This window comes from Antennarius striatus, chromosome 11 (assembly GCF_040054535.1).
Source record: "Antennarius striatus isolate MH-2024 chromosome 11, ASM4005453v1, whole genome shotgun sequence".
Classification (NCBI taxonomy): Eukaryota; Metazoa; Chordata; class Actinopteri; order Lophiiformes; family Antennariidae; genus Antennarius; species Antennarius striatus.
The window spans coordinates 15,872,355-15,891,434 of record NC_090786.1 but is presented as its reverse complement, the minus strand read 5'-3'; the positions used below and the strand labels follow the sequence as shown (position 1 = coordinate 15,891,434).

Below are 19,080 nucleotides of genomic sequence, written 5' to 3'. Positions count from 1 at the left end.
GTGAGAACTGTCATTTTAAATGTTAGACTCTTCTTTCCACGTTTATCGACAGGCTTGGAGAAACACAAGCCAGACGTCACTGATAAATCTGATGTTCTGATGAATAAAGGTTCCTGTGGCTGCTGCTGTCCCCTCTGATGCGTACTCATTACAGTCTGACTGGTGGAAGGAGGAGAGGCAGGCGCTGTAATGACAGCTGCCCTCAGTTGGCAGCTTAGCCTCCCACAGTGAAAGTGCCTGGAGAGCACAGTTAAGAATGCTAGTGAAATTTACAGGCCCACTGTGGGCCCCCAGATTATGAGAGGTGATGATGCCCTCAGGGCGAAGACCCTCGCTGTGGCTAAATCACACAGGAACACAAAAGAGGGACTATGCAATGACAAAGGAGGCCCTGTTCGCTTTTCCTTCAGTTTTCTGCACACACACACTTGAGCAGTACGGTTTCATGAGCCATCGTTACCTTTAACCACCCCCTTGCCCCCCCCCCCAGCAGGGCAGCGCAAAGAGCTTCTCAGCAGATACCACAGCCGTCAGTGGCTGCATCCAGTCCTCCTACACCAGCAGATAAGTGCTAGGCTTGACTTTATTTTGACATTTTGACATTTCCCTTATTCTCAGCTGGCCAAGCATTTGGAAAAATATGGACCTTAGTGCTCCAAACAAAAACTACATAAATAGATAAGAAAGAAAAACAAGAGCACACAACCAAACAACTCATTGCATGTCAGCGACGGAGGGCGAGCGGTCCTCAGGTCATGGGAACCAAGCAGTACATGAACACAACAACACGCATCCAGCACCACCAGACCATCAGTCCTCACCTTGACGTAGGAGGTGTAGCGCTGGCACTCCTCTCTGTTGACGTCCAGGCTCAGCTTCTGACTAATCTGACTGATCTGAGATCCTCCGTGGATGAAGTAGGCCCTCGACGGCTGGCTCTTCTGACGCTTATCCACATCGGCGGTCAAATTATAGAGCAACTCTGCACAGACACAAAGTACAGCTGTTAAATATGAAATAATGGTATTCGTGCTACTGACAGTAACGGACTTAGTATAATTAACCGTGTGTGTGTGTGTGTGTGTGTGTGTGTGTTTGTGTGGGGTGATGACAGATAAAGACTGTAATGGGTTTAGCGGTGACTCTGGTGTCTCCATCAGCTGACAGGAGCTGCTCCTTTACACTCTGTGGGAAGCCCTTTGTCCCAGTGATCTAATAATTCAGACTAAAGAATACATACATGTTTCTGCTTTTGAAATTATTATTATTATATACTTCTTATCGTATTTGTATCTGGCTTGCCAAACTACACTATAATGTTTAAAACAAAGGACATGGTTACCATGGTAGCAGCAAGTCAAATCCACAGGTGTGGGGATTTGAAACATTGCAGAAAGACAAAGACGTTGGTCACACAGTTCCATCTGATTTTAATGCTAATGTACCTATTTAATAGCCCCAAAAATACACTGTGGATTCTTTTTCTCTTCAAACTTGATGTGCAAGTTTTTTGTGGTCCCAAAGAATGAAAGTATTAAATTTGGTGCAATTTGGATGAGTGACACCTTTAAGAAGCAGCTGATCGGTACTGAGCGGTAGTGGGAGCTGGGACACATTCATGGACGTGACGTTAACAGGAAAGACAATGGCACCGGGTCAAAGGTGACTGCGCCTTGTCCAAAACAAAGCAGCCACTGGTTTCTCTAGAGAACAAACTATGTCTAAACATACTCCATCATCTAAAGTTTGGAACTATTTTAGCCGATAACTGAACAATGTGATTGTGGGTATGATCTGTAAACCGGACATGTCTCATCACAGCAGTCAAACACTGGAGTTCAAACAGACAGCATAGCAGCATGAGTCTGTTTGACTGGGTTAACTCATTTAATCCTCTCCCATATATGCGTAAAGAAACTCTTTCAACTGTAGTTACAATCTGATTAACCTTTCAGTTGTATTTTTGTTCCACAAAAAACAAACATATTTGTATTAGTCATCATTTTTACTCCATACAGTCAACAATAATCCTCTGCTTGTATTCAGGTTTGGTTTCCTAGTGAATCAAAACATGGGATAAAATGGATGATTGCTTATTGAATCAGAATGAATGGTGAGTCAGAGAGAAAATGGGAACTTGTTGACAATTTCTTCTTCCAATCATCAGATGTAACTTGAACTAAGAAGATCTTTTTGTTCCATGTGGCGTACAGAAAGCAGCTAAATTCAGAATGTTCTGCGATGAGACCATCAGTTAGCTACGCAGACACGGCGAAGCTTTGAATATACTTTAGTATACATCACCTTACAGAGTAAATAGCACAGATATAAAATAGAGAAATACAATATCAACTTCATTAAAGCTGGTTTGAGGTGGAATGAATACCGACAAACAAATGGATGTGATGTTATGGTACTAATACTTCATAGTTCGACACAAGAACGAACAAAAAGAGCGATGTATTTTTCCAGACAGCGGAATGAAAGAAAATCCTTTATAACAGCATTCTCCTTGGTTCCACTCCTGCCTTGAACGGCAGTCAACAACTTCAGATCCTCTTTGTCTTGAAAAATCATAAGCATAAAGTCAGACATTACACATATTTCCGCGGCACCCATATATGGCCAGTGGCTATTTAAAATCCTTCCTCTGAAAGAATCAGCCTCAGTCTGTAGTAATGGCTTAAAGAGGGTGTGAAAAGCGAGTGAGGGGCGGCAAACACACCCCATCTGGACCAAAGCCTAACTGTTTCCTCCATCTGACGGAGAGAAAGCCATGAGGTCACTCCAGACGGGGCAAAGGAAGGCTTCATTATGGGAGTCACCGAACACATGCTGCTGCACTTTCCATGGCGACTGCCAGATGCATAAACAGAGTGGCTTTATTCCTGTGAGCCAGGACGTAGTCATTATGTAAGGACAGGGCTCCTGCTCCCCTGGGGGGTGGGGGGGCGACCACACCCAAACACTGGAACAGGACTATAGCAGTCAACAGGGACCACACCCAAGAGACTTTCAGCTAAGGCTGAAGGGGAGAAGCGCTGACACTGGAGACTGAACACACTTGTCAGCCGTCACTCAGCGCGATCACCTTAACAAATATTTGGCACTGGAATAAACACAAATTTGAGAACTGCAAATCTCCAAAAAACAGAACAAACATAATTAATCTGAACAGGATTCCTGGTCCGGCAACACACTGGCATCGTTTTTGGCCCTTGAGAATTACTTACATGTGAAAGTCACGGTGTCTGGATTCTCCTGGCCAACAAATACAACTTGACATTTTTATTACCTGGTTGTACATATTTAAATAAATATCATCCAATTGTACAGGTGATGATATATTTATTCTTTTAATTTTGGACAGCCAGGGTAGCTTTCACTCTGCTTCAAGTCTTTATTCTAAGCTAAGTTAACTGCCTACTAGCAAGGGGTATTAATTTTGTAACACTAAATTTTTTGAACCACTAAACATTGATTTAACTCTTCAGTCGATTCACCAATTAGCATGTTGTTGCTTTGGTTTTATGGGAGAGTGTTTTGGTTTCAAGGGTGAGAACAATGTGAGGTTTCTATCATCAGGATTTGTCAGTACCGATCTGTCCGGGTAGATGTCTTCCCCGAAAGCGCATGCAGACGGTGACGTTGAAGCAGTTCAGGTTCTGGTGGCTCTCGTGGCACTGCGGCACAGAGATGTTGATGGAGGCCGGAAGGAAGATGACGACGTCCACGGTGATAACAGGCCGGGTCCTACGAGCACAGAGACCGACATAAGAACACAGCTCGGTGGAGAATGGACGTTAAAACACCTCAGAAGTAGAAATAAGTCCCACGGAAGGTGCAGTCGCTCACCTCAGCAGCACCACACTGTCTGCCATAAAAGCCCCGATCGTGACATCTGCAATAAAAACACAAGCTTGATAGATCTGAGATGTGATGCAGTAGATAAAGTGCCGCAAAACCTCTTTTTACACCTGCAAATCCACAACAACTCATAAATGTTTCTGGCTGTCATTTTGGCAAAGTCTGAATGTCAGCTGTGGAATGCAGTAAACAAGATGCCTCTATCACGAGTTTTCACGTTGCTGTCCTAATGGAATGATTATGAGAGTGACAAAACAAATATTCAATCATCTCATCCTTTCCTATGGAGTGCTTCCATTATTTTTCTGATGGAACAAAGATACATTTTCCAGCCTGACCCGACCGTATACCTGCATATCCGTTGCCATCCATGTCCACGTTGCCAGAGATGGACTGGCCAAACATCTGCAGACCAGGGTTTACTCTGCGTCCAGACAGTTTCTGTAACAGATGATTTACACAACACGCATAAATCAAATGGAAAAGATGTAGAATTTGCTGATGCTCTGCCTTTCTGTTTATTTTGTCGTTCCAGATTTACAGAAAGTAATATTCAATATTTGACAGCGTTGCATTGAGATTACAAAGAAACACATTTTGGAACCTGTGTTTATTTATTGTGTTCATGAGAGGTTTTCACATTACAACTAAGCAAGTCGTAGCTTTGTATGTATCTGCAGATGTGAAATCACACAAGGTTTAACTTTATCAATCAAGGGAACAACAAAAAAAGACTTTTCTTTTGGAATGATTCCTTACACTGATGTGTAGCTAACTAAATACAGTCTGTAGAGTCAGCCCCATTAACAGGAATAATCTAATAAATCCGTTTTAACAGAGCATCTAACCACAGCAAACATTACCAAGCCATTGAACGCTACCTAATGTTGATTCCTTTCATAATGATGAACAAACAACTCAACTATCTAAATGATATTATCATGGTTTTGTTTTTACCATAGAGTATTTCCTGATGATTCCTGTCGCATCCCCATGGTAGATGTAAACCGCACCACCATAGTCATCTTCTTTAGGTGCTCCTATGGCTACATCTAGGCAGACAAGAAAAGGAAACAAATGGAGAAAAAAAAACCATAGAAATGAATGAATACATGACTGTGTGTTTGTGAATATGTGCGCAACAGCTTTCACAAAACTGTTTACTTCCAGCTGGCTTGTGCCCGGGACACAAGCTGTTACAGTAAGACTAATGGACAATTAGCTGTTGTGAGTGGCCATAAAAAGTTGTGTGACCTCTGAGGGAGTGGAAACAAGACTATAAAGTGCTGGCGAGGGCCCTGAAACAACGCGTCCTTATCCCACTTGCACAGTCAGTCCATATATAAACTTTCTTTTTATAAACCAAAATGCTTCTGTGTAAATTGGTGCAACATACCGAAGCAAAAATGGTAAAAGAATGGTAGCTCTTAGGTGACAACTCTTAAATAACTCCTAATTTTACTATATAAAGGTAGAGTTAAACCATTAATTTACTCAGGAAAACAAATGTGGTGTTTAATTCTAATTTATACAATAATGGTTTCTTTCATATGAAGAGGAAAAGGTTTTGTTGTAAATTTAGGAGGTTGTGACTATGGGTGATGGGGGGGGGGCAGAGCAAGCAATCCATGGTGGTTTGATAGCCAGATGCAAGCCAGGGAATTTATGCCATTAGCATCAGAATAAGCATAGGTCTGTGTGGGGCGTCACTTTTGATAAGCAGCGCTGCGTTCTCTGTTGCTACTATCTTCCTGAGTGTGTAGTGATAATTTCATTTGTGTCTAAAAGTGTACGAGATGGCATGAGAGAAAGTAATATTCTCTTAAGATCCCCCTTGGCTCAGGGTATCGAAACAAAACTTCAGTGAAAATGAGAGGTTTAGCTGTACCTCCTGAGCATCTCATCCGGCTTACATTTGTTTATGGGCAGATGAGAGAAATGCTTGAAATCACTTGCTGGATGCAGAAAAAATATTTTTATTCCATGACTACAAATAATCTCACAGCAATAACACTAAATGTGATTTAAAGTGGTCATCAATGCCTGGATTATAAAGTCAAAAAGCCACAGGAGAGCCACTAAAACATTCATAAAACACATCCCTCATCTGGGTTCTAACGTCCCACTGGTGGCTCGGTCGTAATGCTTTACACATAGAGGAGTAACACCAGTAGTTTGGAATGTTCTCCTGCATTTAAGGACTACACAGCATCTGAGACTTGAGACAAAATGAGTATGATATCTGTTTTGCTCGAAGCAGATTCATAAGGAAACATTTAAAATGACTATCTGCTCATAATCTACCATGGCACCACACGGTTATCACAGTAAAGTAAATTAAAAACAGTGTCTGCCTGCAAGGTAGAAAGTAAATCTGTTAAATTACAGCATGGTTGTAAAAGTGGTCAGCACTACTGTGAAACACAAGTGATTTATGTTTAACGGACGAAAGCAAGTCAAACCCCCAGCGAGGTCCTTTAAGGCAGTGGTTTCCAACCTTTTGGCTTCTGTCCACTTAAATCAAATCAGTGTCTGCTCATGAACCTTTGACACAGACTTCCAGATGGAGATTTTTGAGAACATTTTCACAAAAAAAGCGAGACAGAAATTGACAAATACTTTTGTTTTTTGCAGCCCCTCAGTTTAATGTTTTGATCCACTGATGGCCCCAACCTGAGGGTCAGGATCCCCATCTAAAACTTTTCTTTCTGTTTCTCAGTTCTCACCTTTTCAAATATATTTATTTTGAACACAACCCAGGAAAGTCTCTTTAATACATAAAAAGTAATATATACTCTAAAAAAATTTAGGTAAAAATTTATAGTAAGTAATGAATGGTCATTATTAAAGGTTGCAAATATTATATTATTATATGTTTTAATACTTTAATAAAGTTTTGTTGGAGGAAGAAGCTGATTTGATATGCCCATAGCATCCCAAAAGTAAATAGTTAATCACTGTAGGCAATAAACAATCACTTATTTTATCATTTAATCAAAGTTCTTATAATTGATAAAGATATACACATTTTGATGGCTACATATTAAAAATCCTAGTAATAGATGAATATATAATTGAACAAAATCAATATAAAAATCTAGGTGGGTGCAGTTCTTATATGAACTATTATTTTCCTTCATAGTCTTTACTTGCAGTTGAGAAGTTGGCAGAGGCAGCAAAGATTTAACTGCATCTTACAGACTGTAAACATCACATTTTCACAAATGGATGTTCTTCTGTTCTAATCCTTCTTGGAATAACGCTGCATTGGAATATCCATAGTGACAACTGGGCAAAATTCAGCGGATGATGAAACTGACCTTGATAGCCATCGTCGTCTATGTCCCCGATGGCGGTAATGCATTCTCCAAAGTGTGCATTGAATGCATTGTCACCACTCAAAACAACTTCCTCCTCCATCACCCCCTGGAAACAGCAACAGGAAACATAGCTGGTAAGAAACTGGGCTGACAAGAAGGAAGGGAGCTGCTAAGAGCTGCTAAAATTAAACCACCACAGATTTTGTTAAATAACATTTTTGACCCAGTTACTAACATTTTATCCAAGCAACTGAAAAAACACAACAGTTGTGAAGTAAATACCCTGGTTGGTTAAATAAGGTCCCTGTGTATCAAGATAGCAAACCAGGTTGGACTGATGAGCACATCAGACAATACAAACAGTACAGAAATGTGTGATTCAGAGAGCGGGGTGGGAGATCCTGCAGACAAAAATCTGTAAGTAATGGCCCCACGGCCCCACGGCCCCACTGACCCACAGATCCCACTCACATTGCCCTTGCTGAGGTACACAGACACCTGGCCCTCGTCCCGGAGCTGGCTGTGCATGGGTGCCCCCACCAGCAGGTCCGACAGGCCGTCCTGGTTCAGATCAACTGCACACAATGTAGAGCCAAAGTAAGAGCCCATCTGGAACCAAGCCGAGCCACAAAGCAATGGGTCAGATCACAGACACTTCTTCTTCAGTTCATACCAATGACATGCTGTTCACCCTCTTTTATAGCCATACCGGCATTAAAGGAATATTTACACAACTTCGGTCTTGAAGCTTCCCTGACTTCCTTTTTATTTACCCTGAACGTAAAGCATTAGCTCCCTTACTGGCTTTGGTTTTTGGCAAAAGTGTTCCTCCTTTAAACCCCTGTCTAAACACAGACATAAACAATGCAGTTCTGACAACAGAGCAGTTAGAGCAGCATGTCTGCAAAGCATCCCACGAACCATACAATCCTCAAGGAGGATTGGGTTAAAAAACAATCCTGCCATACTCTTCCTGATGAACAAAAAGACTGTAACCGTAGCCGTGACGCGAGGTATTTTACTACAGTGATTGAACGCAGACGTAGGAGACCACATCCGAGCTCATACCATTTTCCCTGAGGCTTGAAAACTCTTCACCAAAGATGAGCCATCAATTTTGAAAATATAAACCTGCGCGGGAGAAAAATGGATAGCTGTGAGCAACAAAACAAAAGAGGACTTCACCTCAACAGGTGGAAACAGGACAATGAATACAATGACTTACTTTTCCACAGCCGCTGTGCTGAGGTGCCCCCGCAGCGATGTCTACAACACCCGGAGAGGAGAAATGTCCAGCCGTCACCGCGTAACCTGGAGACACAGACAAGAAGAAATCACAGCTTCTTCCGTACATTCTGACATCCAGCGTTCAGCACTCCCTTACCCAGGTAGCTGTATCTGTGGGAGTCGATGCTGTCTTTGTTTGGGCTGTAGAAGGAGTCAGAAGTAAGGTTGTACACCTTGATGGTCCCAGTCCAGTAGTATGAACCCGGTGCCCCCATCACCACCAGCTCCTGAGAAAGAACCCCCAAAAACATGTTCGTTTAGATGACTTAAGATCTACTTCCACTCCATTACCTTGCTAAGGGGAAATTTTGAGGAAAAGGGAAAAAAGGGCTTTTGGGTGAGCGTCTGGTTAACCAGTAACCACAGACTGGTTTGTGTTATCTGCTGTTAACCACACCGCCACATGGGACGCCAGCTGAAGCCGCCTCCTTTCATGTCATGAGGATTTCAGAGGCCGGGCAGAACGGCCAGCTGTAAAGCAAGTCGCTCAAAGCTTCTGGTCATGACGCACCTCAGCTGCCAAAGAGAGCGGAACACAACCATTAAGACGCTCTGCTCCGACTGCAATACAGGCGATGTGCCATTGTTCACCACTTCCTGGTTTTAACTAATGATGTTGTACGTGCAAGGGGCCACAGCGAGGACCCTCATTCAGCATCTTACCCCCTGTGCTGTGGTGTCAGACATCTGGGCCCCACCAGGCCAACACACCACGGTTCAGGCAGGGATAAGCTTTAACAGTTGGACATCATTTCTTTAAATTCCTCACATTCTTTCAAAGATGGGGGCTTTTAAATGATTTAAAAGATCAACAAATGCATCCCCAGGCTTAAAAAAGAACAGGTCTGCTTTTTTTCAGTTTTTTTTTTTTTTTTAACCATTATCAGAATTTAATTTTTCCCTAGCTTCTAGCTTTATTTACTGGTAACACAAAGTTTCCGCTGATACTACAGCACATTTTGCAATTAAAAACTTGGTACCCACTAAATGTATCATCATTTATCACTAAACTTTATGTAGTGACATTCATTCATTCATTCATTTTCTCATCCAATGATTCTACTTTCATGGGTCACGGGGGTTGCAGTAGCATATCTTATGGTGAAGTAGGCTCCAGGCACAATGCCAGTGCACCGCGGAGCCACACAAAAGACAGACAACCACTCACACCTACGGGCAATTTGAAACTAATCCAACTGCATATTTTTGGAGGTGGGAGGCAGCCGGAGAACCCGGAGAGAACCCAGACAGACACAGGGAGAACATGGAAACACACGATTGAAGCACACGTACTAAAACACTGGGGAAATGCTGAACTTAACAGGCAGATCAGGTGAAATGATTTCATTTTAGTATCTACAACAGAAAATTAATTTTGACAAGTAAAGCCATGTGTGTTTCTGTAAATGCGTTTGCATAAATTTAGGCAGCAGGTGATTGATGAATTTAGTTATTGGTGTTCTCCTTGAATCTTTAAGGGTAGTAAGTGTCAGTAAACAAAAAAAAAAGATAAATCACACATCTCAGTTTTCCAAAGATCAAGGATGTCTTTAAATTCTTTGTTCTGTCTGTCAAACAGTCCAAAAAACCGAAGAGATTCTGTTTAAAAAGTAACCATAACTTGATATTTGTAAAGGAACGTCACAAGCCTTGACTCCCACAGAAAACATCAGGCAGGAATTAAGATGCTGAAACATAGAAAGCATTACGTCTATGCTGGACAGATTTTTAAAGGTTTTCTCTCATGCGCATCTTTTCAGACCAAACTAGATTAGTTACCTCCACCAAGGAGGATTATGTTCTTACCCCCGTCCCATTTTAAGTTGGATGGGATTGTCAGGAGGTTTCTCCATAAAAACTTTCTAGATCCCGTTCAATTTAGCTGTGGGTCTGTAAGAAGATCCACAATTTGTTTTGTTACTTTTACTTTCAACATTTTTTTGAATTTCTCAGAAAATAATAATTGAAAACTTGATGAGAACATTTGGCACGTCTAGGGGTTGATTCATAGCATTTAAGTGTGTTTCCATGGCCCGCCCTGTAAAGTAAGGGTTCAGGGTTATGTCTAAGATTTGACTGAATCGAAGGGACTGCTGGGGCCTCGATGACGGTCCACAGTCCACTCGGTCTCATTACACTCCTCAGATCCGTCTGACCTTTGTCTTTTTCTCGCTGCATCTGCTTCGTCTTTCATCTGCTTCCACAGATGTGTGAGGCTGAAGCGTACTTGACACAAAACGTCATTATTTAATCCTGAACCTTGTGTTTCGGAGAAAACAGCAATGCATCTTTATCTTGTGGAATTGCAGCAGGTCAGTGAGGTCACTGCAGCCCTTCCTGCAGTATCTCCCTATAAAAAATGCTCCATGAATGTGCCACTATCAGTCAGCCAGTCAGCAGATCACCGGCTGCTTTAATTCATACACCGTACTGTACATCTATCTGTAGAGAATTCAGATTTTCCACGTCAGTTGACTGCTTAAACAACTTAGTGGGAAAAATCCCCCTCAACCACACGCATATAATGTCCCTGCTAACTATCCCCACATTACCAGAGAGTCAGTGTCAACGCAGATGGAGAGAAAACGCTTCTTTGAAACATTAGGCATGTGGTAATGTTAATGGTAATCATACTTTCGAGTGAGAAATGAGGCTCCTGATAAAAAGAGACAGCAGGAAAGACATGCATGACTCCGGTTAGCGAGGAGGCTCCACGATGCTCCACACAAACAGTTTGTCTCTTTTGGAGAACAAGGAATTCCTTCCATGTTTAAATTAATAAGAAAGTGTTACATGTCTTAAGAAGATGGACACACACACACGCTCACTGACCTCCGTAAAAACTCCGGCTATCCCTGCTTGGCATGAGCCGTGCTCTTCTCCATACCTCTGCTTATAGTCTGCAAGAAAAAACAAACCACAAATTATTTCACTGTGTGCTTGAGCCAGTATTTACTGGAGTTTTTCCTGCATTCCATATGGAGCTAGTCAAAGTTCCAGTCCCTTCCACCAGGAATCTGGGGGCAGAAAGCAGACTGAGAGAAGGGGTACAACAACACATTCAATGAGACGACCACGTACTTTTGAGGAGGGCAACTGTGGTCTCAGGTTACAGAAATATTGAGCTTGGATTTGAGCAGAATGCATTGTAAACTGGGTCCCATGAAAAGTAAGTCTGGCTGCTCTGAACTGTTGGACAGAAGAATTACGGAAGGAAGTGAAATCCCAACTGGAGCACAATTAAGCTGCAAAGCAGCCTTTGATAAAAAAGCTCCGAGTCACATATTCAGACATGAGAGGGGCACATTTGCATGAGTCAGCGTAAAATGTTATGCAGCAAATTACTTTTTTGAATGGAACTTCAGATCATTTAAAAGGAAACAGGCGGCGGAGGCAAACAACCCACAGCCCAAATGGATTTAATTTAGTCATGAGAAAATCTGATTTCTCCACCTAACATTTCAGCCCTTATTAAAAGAGTTTCCTGATTTTGAGAAAATAAATCCAAATCCTTTTTAGATCACCTCTGCTGGACAAGTGCTCGTAAATTCAGTGTGAATATCTATGCCTTCCTCAGTAGTGGGAGCTGGCTCTTGATAAAGTACTCGTGTTGGACAGAGGAAGCCAGATCACACTTCAAGGCTCTCATGCTACCAAAACACCAATCAGAGACCAGAAGCAGATGTGTGGCTTTGCACAGAGAGATCACGTGCCCTGATAAAACGTGAAAATACACAAGGAGCAAAGCAGGGGTTCTCGACCCGGTGGTCTGGACCCCTAAAGAGGTCCCGACATGAATCTGGTATTAGATGGGATAAGAAAACGTACATAATAATACTATTATTATTATTATTATTGATATAATAATAATAATAATCATCATCATCTAAAGTATGCTGTTACTTTACTTATTTATCCCCTTTATATTTTCTTCCTCCACCCTGAATGAAGCCAAAGGGGGGGGGGGCTGTAGGAATGGGTTCCAGCTGGCCGGCTGTCAAGTTTTATTTCTGGAGCATAACTCCAAACAGTTTCATATTTTTTCATTGACCATCACACATGCATCATTCACCACATCAGGTGGTAACTTTTAGTTTTTAGGAAAGGTTTTGCTCTTTTTTATTTTTTTTCCCCCCATGGTTAGAAGTCAGATTAAGCTGGGAGAGGGTTTTATTTCCACATTAGTTCTCAGATACTATTCAGTTTCTTTCAGTAAAGGAATGAAGCGGTGCCTTTAGCTGTTGGGGATTTTAAGGATTACCATGGTTACATGCTAAATTTTCCATACGACATGTCCCCTGTTCTTACTTTATATCATTTTTTGTGGCCACAGCTGCTCTGAGGGGTGAGAGGGTGGGTGGTATTTTCTATTTGTCTTGCCTCTGGTTGATTTTATTGTCATGTCTGGTGAAAACTAAATAATATTTAGAAAAACAGAAATAAGAAATAAATGACTAGTCTACTGCCTACTGCAGGTCAGTGAGACTGTGCTTTGGCATAGCAGTACTTTGAGCTACAGTATGTGCTAATGATAATAATAGCCACACACACACACACACACACACACACACACACACACACACACACACACACACACACACACACACACACACACACACATGCACTGTGATGTTAAATTGATTGGAAACTATTTTAGATGCTGTCATGGCTGCATTCAATGATCATGTGAAAATTTCTGAGACAAAACTGTAAAGCTGACATTTTTGCCATGTCAGGGAGTCAGTCGTTCATCCATCCATCCATCCATCCATCCATCCATCCATCCATCCATCCATCCATCTGTCCATCCATCCATCCATTTATTCATTCATTCATTCATTCATACATTCATTCATTCTTTCGTGTGATGTTCCTGTGTGGAGGTGAGACCTAAGCATGGTTTGAACTTGTCTCTGAGGTCTCTTCACAAGGAAGTTCTGTTTCCACAACAACGGTTTAGTTCAGTTTGGAACTATTTTTACTTTGATTTTAAAATGTTTTGGAAACAATCACTGCCAAAATGGGAAAAAGCCCTGTAGTATGCATTTTATTGAATGCAGTAGGATCTGCACCACAAACAAAACCAGACATTTTAACTATGTCTGTTCATAGGCTTCTGCATACGAGCACCTATTATTACCTAATAAGAATGCTTTCACATCATCACTTTGAGAGAAGTTTTATTTTGCCCATTTACACTGTGGCAGTAAGATGACATTTATAATTTTTTTTGCTCATTTTAAAACGTTTTTATATTCTCAGGCTCCCAAAATTTAATGTTCAATTAAACTAATAGCCAAATTTCAGGAACAGTTTACTGTCTTTTATTGTTGTTGTGTAACATGAACGTATTGGATGGCTGGATGAATTATTTCACTGTACCTTCATAACAGGGAATGAGGGGTTTGGTCCTGCCCTGAAGGGTGGGGGGGATGATGGCGCAGTATCCATGGGGAAGGATTTGCTCTGAACGGTAGAAGACGTTTTTCCACCGGTGAGCACAGGCCTGCGAGAGAAAAGCATGAATGGAAAAAGTTCAGAGATACTTTAACCACTGGAGTCAGTGGATCTCTGCTTGACGAATGATAACCATTGATGAGAGGAGGAACCCACAACCCTGACCGTCACAGCTCAGCCTCAGCTGCAGCTTCAGGACTGTGGTCCTACACGTACAAAAAAACTCCTCACATTTGTGTATTAAGAGTTTTAATTTACAAAACAGATCAGCAAGAGAGGCCGAAAGTTCAGACAGCTAAAGAAAAATGGAATCCTGCTTTGCTTTATTACACAGCAGTTTTAATACTGAGGAATTCGCAAAATAATATTTTACTTTCACCATAAAACATTCTTCAGATCAGTAAGCAAACAGGACAGCACAGGCTAGATTTCAGACTGCCTAAATGTGTAAATGTGGTAGTAATTTAGTATGGAGAGGGGGGGGGGTGTTGTGGCTCTGAGGACAGATCAGGATGTCTATTGCATAAAAAGTTCACTTCATTTCCTCTCACATGGTTTCACCCCTCCAGCCCCCTCCACGCTGGTGCACACAGCCAATCTAAATGAATATAAGAGCTTAGCCAATTGTGAGCACACACTGAGCATCAGATGATGGGCTGGAAACGAGAGGCTACGTGCAGAAACCCTTGTGTTTTAGAGGACAGCTTGGCTCACGCTGGCATTAACTCTCAGTGTATGTATGAACTGTTTCTCCTGAGTGGGGGCAGTTCATTTGGAACAGCATCAATCAGCTGGCATCAAAGTAGGGAAAGGAGCTCTTGGAGCAGCTGACAAGTCCCGCCGAGGCAGCAGAGAAGACGTTTGTGGGTAGGATGGGGGTCTGTGATGTTGTCATGTTCCTGTTCACTCAAAAGGCAAGAAAAGCTGATGAATCACCAAAAATACACATCTGCAAAGCAGCCCCCCCCCCGTTGCACAGAAACGTGATTCTATTCAGACATAGCACAAAAAAACAAAAAGAGTCAGTATTCCGAGCACATGGCTCCAGAGAGCCACCACCTTTCTTTCATCATAATCCCGTCTCTGCCGCCAACGAGTGCACAGAACTCCGAGAAAACCAAGGAGTGTAGCCAGGGGTAATTGTTTGAAAGTCTTGCCAATACATTCCACCGAGGTCGAAATAAAGTGAACCAAAGGAAAACATATTGAGAAGACTAGAGTTTTAATAGACCCAACAGCGATCTGGACGTCTGCAGACGGATGACTTCTTGTGATTTCTTCAGGAGGCGGCTCGACAACAGGTAGTGAACGCATTCACTCCTGTCATGGGGAGTTTTGGAGCCACAAGCCATCCTCAAACTGTCCTGGATGGCTGCTTGTGCCCCACCATACATGAGACGGAGGGGTCAATGTTTACTGAAGCGCTGCTCTTGGAAGGGACCACCACAGAGAGGCTGAAACCTAAACAAACTCTGCCAGCTGCCCAGTGATCCTGCAAATACCCAGCCAAGCACCTCTGGGATTAACACCACTAGTTAGTCCATTTCTCCAAATCCCTCTCTCACTTTTAATAAACAACAATCCACTCTTGACATAACCTCTTCCACTGACATGTCCAGCTGTAGACATGAGGTAAATGTTTAACAGTATTATGCAATCACACTGCAATAATGAAAGCTGGGTGACTTTCATTGTTAATCCAGCTGAGAAAATGCAGGAAAAAAAATTATTTCATTTGACTTTTTACAAGAAGCTGAGAAGCATGTAAGTGAGAATGGAATGAAAAGTGTTTTTGCTGAAGGAGGGCTGTAATGCTGAGACCAGTTGTGGTTCGTTGAACATAATGATGTTGGTATAATTACATCTGTTTTCACCAGTTTACACGTGTCATATTTAACAATTTGCTGCAGTGACTGTGGTGTTGTGAGCCCACCAGGACTTTGCCGTTGGCCCTGTCCTGGCGAGCCAGGCTGACCCCCATCCACTCGTCATCCCTGTTTTCCTGGCATGTCTTCCCACACGGCTTGTTTCCTGAAAGACAAAGAGAACAGTTTGTAGACATTAAGCCATTTGGACGGCGGATGTCTCTGATCAAGAAACTTGTTACTTGTAAGGCTTTATTTTTCATGTCTGTCCTCTGAACTAATTCACCAGAGATATTTTTTTATTTAACAGCTGTTATAACTTCCTCAGTAATATTTACTCAAATAAAGAAATAATTTATAAAATACACAAGCTTCTATTGAGTATTATTACCAAACAACAAACAACACTAAGTTTTTAGGTTAAAATGAAAGCTGTTCTGACTACATCTAACAATTATTTGGCGGGAAAGCATTTCTTTTAAATAAAAACACACATAACATAAACAGTCTAAGTTTATTAATGTTTATTAATTTTAAAAAAGCTTAAAGGTTGTTGTTTTTTTTTTATAAATGAGTGTATCAATTACTTTTGATTGATTTTGGCAATAATAGAAAGGAATGAAATATACAAACAACAGTTTCATAGCATCAAAGGAAATTAACCAAACGTCAAACGGCCAGATGACAAAATACAAATAACTTCCTGCATGATTTAATGATGTGTATCTCATTTTGTTTGGTAAACCAATACTGACAGTGAACTACGTATCGGTTTATGAAGATCATAAATAAAAAGAATGATGAAGAGCATGCAGCCACTAAGACTACAGTTTATATAAACAGGCTTAATCTGGAGGAGGAAGGCAAAATAAACGATAAAGACGGGCTTCCAGAGTCTAAATTTAGATTTCCCCCATCCTTAAGTTTTATTCTCTTCCTCCCTGTTGATTCAGCACAGAGGTATGCAGTTGTGTCTCAGTGTGTTGTCGGCCCCTAGGGGCCCATCAAAGTTCAGCTCCGCTGGCCCGTGATCACCGAGTACAACAGCTTGCTCTGATGGTGTGTGTGTGTGTGTGTGTGTGTGTGTGTGTTTCCTTTTTTTCTGGTGACACATTGACTGAGCGCAGAGGTTAATATTAAAGCTGTGCCTGAGCCCCGTTCCTGACCACAAGAAAAGAGCCCGGGGCTCGGCTTTTGGATGGGGGCGGGTGGGTCGACGTTTTGGCTCATGTGCTTGGAAAATATTAGCAGGAGCATAAATCAAAATTTAAAAATATTTATGGACCTCCCTACACAGAATCCCCCCCTTTTTTTTTCCTTTTTACATGTCTTCATATAGCAGGTCCAGGACTAACAGAACAACTATAGTACTGTTGAGAGCTGTATAAGGCTGCATTATTCTGATAAAACAAAACAGATGCTTGGGGGAGTTCATGCAAAGAGTGGAAGAGGAAAAGCTGCTGAGAACTCCTGAGAAGGAGAGACTGTGTGTGTGTGTGTGTGTGTGTGTGTGTGTGTGTGTGTGTGTGTGTGTGTGTGTGTGTGTGTGTGTGTGTGTGTGTGTGTGTGTGTGTGTGTGTGTGTGTGTGTGTGTGTGTGTGTGTGTGTGTGTGTGTGTGTGTGTGTGTGTGTGTGTGTGTGTTGTACTCATGCTGCAGCCGGCGGTGACTGACCTCTTCCCAGATCCATCTCTGTGCAGCGGCGCTCCGGGTTACTGTGGACCCGACACTTGAACACAGCTCCAGGGGAGCGCACAAAGCTACTGTAGGTGGAGTTCGCCCTGGGAGCCCCAACTATTACCCTGAAGACACAGAAAGAAGGGGAGAGGATGGGACACCCCACAACCCAACTTTACAGAACTTTACAGCAGTGATTAAGTTACAGCACGGACAGAAAGTGCTTCTCATACAGAATGTTACCAATTATTACTTTGCATTTATGGGCCACTGCTTTCGAGAGCTCCAGAGCAGTTCTTCAAAATTACATATTCATTGCATCAGTTGCATAAAATAGGAATCTGTCCAAGAACCACTGGAACACGGGACTCACCATCGTGTGCTGTCATGATAATGCTCCAGAACAGAGTAGCCAAAAAAACTAGAACTCGGACCGCGGAACACCAAAGGATGTTCCAAGTCTATATTGTAAGAATACGCCACTGAAACGGAGAGATAGACATAAAAAACATTTTGTAATCCTGTTTTATGTCTCCGAAGAGAAGCCATCCCTTTGCGCATCATGCGTAATAACGCGATAAAGTGTCCAAAAAAAAAAAAAAAGTTTAAAGAGGAATTGTCGGGCTCTTCAATGGAAAAACTGTTACAAAAGTGTCTAGTTCTTATTTCCTCCTGGTCTGAAGCAACATAAAGGCTGTGCGGGCATGAGGGAGAGCGAGAGGAGGAGAGTTAACGGTCCGGGAAATAACGGTGCGTCAGCTTCTCTCCATTCTGTGTCAAAATCTTTGCTCGCAAACCTCCCTGTCCTGGAGATAAATGTGACCGATTCTGTGAAGTTATCGGGCGGTAGCGGGGGACAGACCGGAAATGAGGTCAAATTCTACTTTAAAATAAAAGCTTCTCCTCAACCCGAGCTGGTGGAGGTGTTTTAATGTGAAAGGAAAACCGGAAGATGTGTTTTCATCCTGGAACCGACTCGGTTAACGCGGTCACGGTGGGACGCGAATGGTTTGGAGGCGCAGAGCATCACGTTTCACCCGTGGGGATCTCCTCACCTTGACGCGACTGCGCATTGCTGCCACCTATCGTCTCGTCCCACTCAGGAAGGATAAAATCTACATTTTTCACATGAAAAGTTTTTGATCAGGTTGCTGATTTAAAGTCCTTAAATAGTTTAATGACTTTTGCGATGAAAGATTTCGCTGATTTAGATATACAAATAGCTAATAAATAATAATAAATAAATAAATAACTTTTTTCCACTCTAAATATTATTATGAATTGAAAACTGACTTGGCCAAAGCTGTCGAGACCTCATCTGTCCATTCCAAGTGTTTCTCAGTTCAGAACAGAAAATCAAAGACTGATCACTTTGTGATTGATGATAAATTTGACTGAGAAAAATAAGTGAGTCAGAGAAAACTAATGTGTCAGAGAAAAGTGAAAAAAATAACTCTGTAAGAGTCTCAAAGCATTTGGTAGTTGAAATTCAATTTTCCATCCTCTTTACTTTTGCCAATAATTTTGCTACGGCAACACCTTCTTCAACTTTACAGTTTAATTTGTATGTTTTACTGTGACCTGTACCGGTATATCTTCAGTGACATA

At 41.9% G+C, this 19,080-nt stretch overlaps 1 protein-coding gene across 1 annotated transcript in view; it reads right to left on the bottom strand.

The window, feature by feature from the left end:
- Positions 1–18,242, bottom strand: part of itga9 (integrin, alpha 9) — a 48,442-nt gene extending 30,200 nt beyond the window's left edge. The window contains exons 1-15 of the mRNA XM_068327118.1: positions 17,846–18,242; positions 17,470–17,597; positions 15,865–15,962; positions 13,857–13,980; positions 11,307–11,374; positions 8,572–8,701; positions 8,413–8,498; positions 8,256–8,318; positions 7,659–7,796; positions 7,188–7,293; positions 4,825–4,919; positions 4,218–4,308; positions 3,856–3,901; positions 3,599–3,753; positions 822–982 (exon numbers count right to left, since the gene is read on the bottom strand). Of these exons, the coding sequence (XP_068183219.1) occupies positions 822–982; positions 3,599–3,753; positions 3,856–3,901; positions 4,218–4,308; positions 4,825–4,919; positions 7,188–7,293; positions 7,659–7,796; positions 8,256–8,318; positions 8,413–8,498; positions 8,572–8,701; positions 11,307–11,374; positions 13,857–13,980; positions 15,865–15,962; positions 17,470–17,597; positions 17,846–18,036 (1,680 nt within the window). The 5' untranslated portion in view covers positions 18,037–18,242. The remainder of the gene's footprint in view (positions 1–821; positions 983–3,598; positions 3,754–3,855; positions 3,902–4,217; positions 4,309–4,824; positions 4,920–7,187; positions 7,294–7,658; positions 7,797–8,255; positions 8,319–8,412; positions 8,499–8,571; positions 8,702–11,306; positions 11,375–13,856; positions 13,981–15,864; positions 15,963–17,469; positions 17,598–17,845) is intronic.
- Positions 18,243–19,080: the final 838 nt, after the last annotated feature.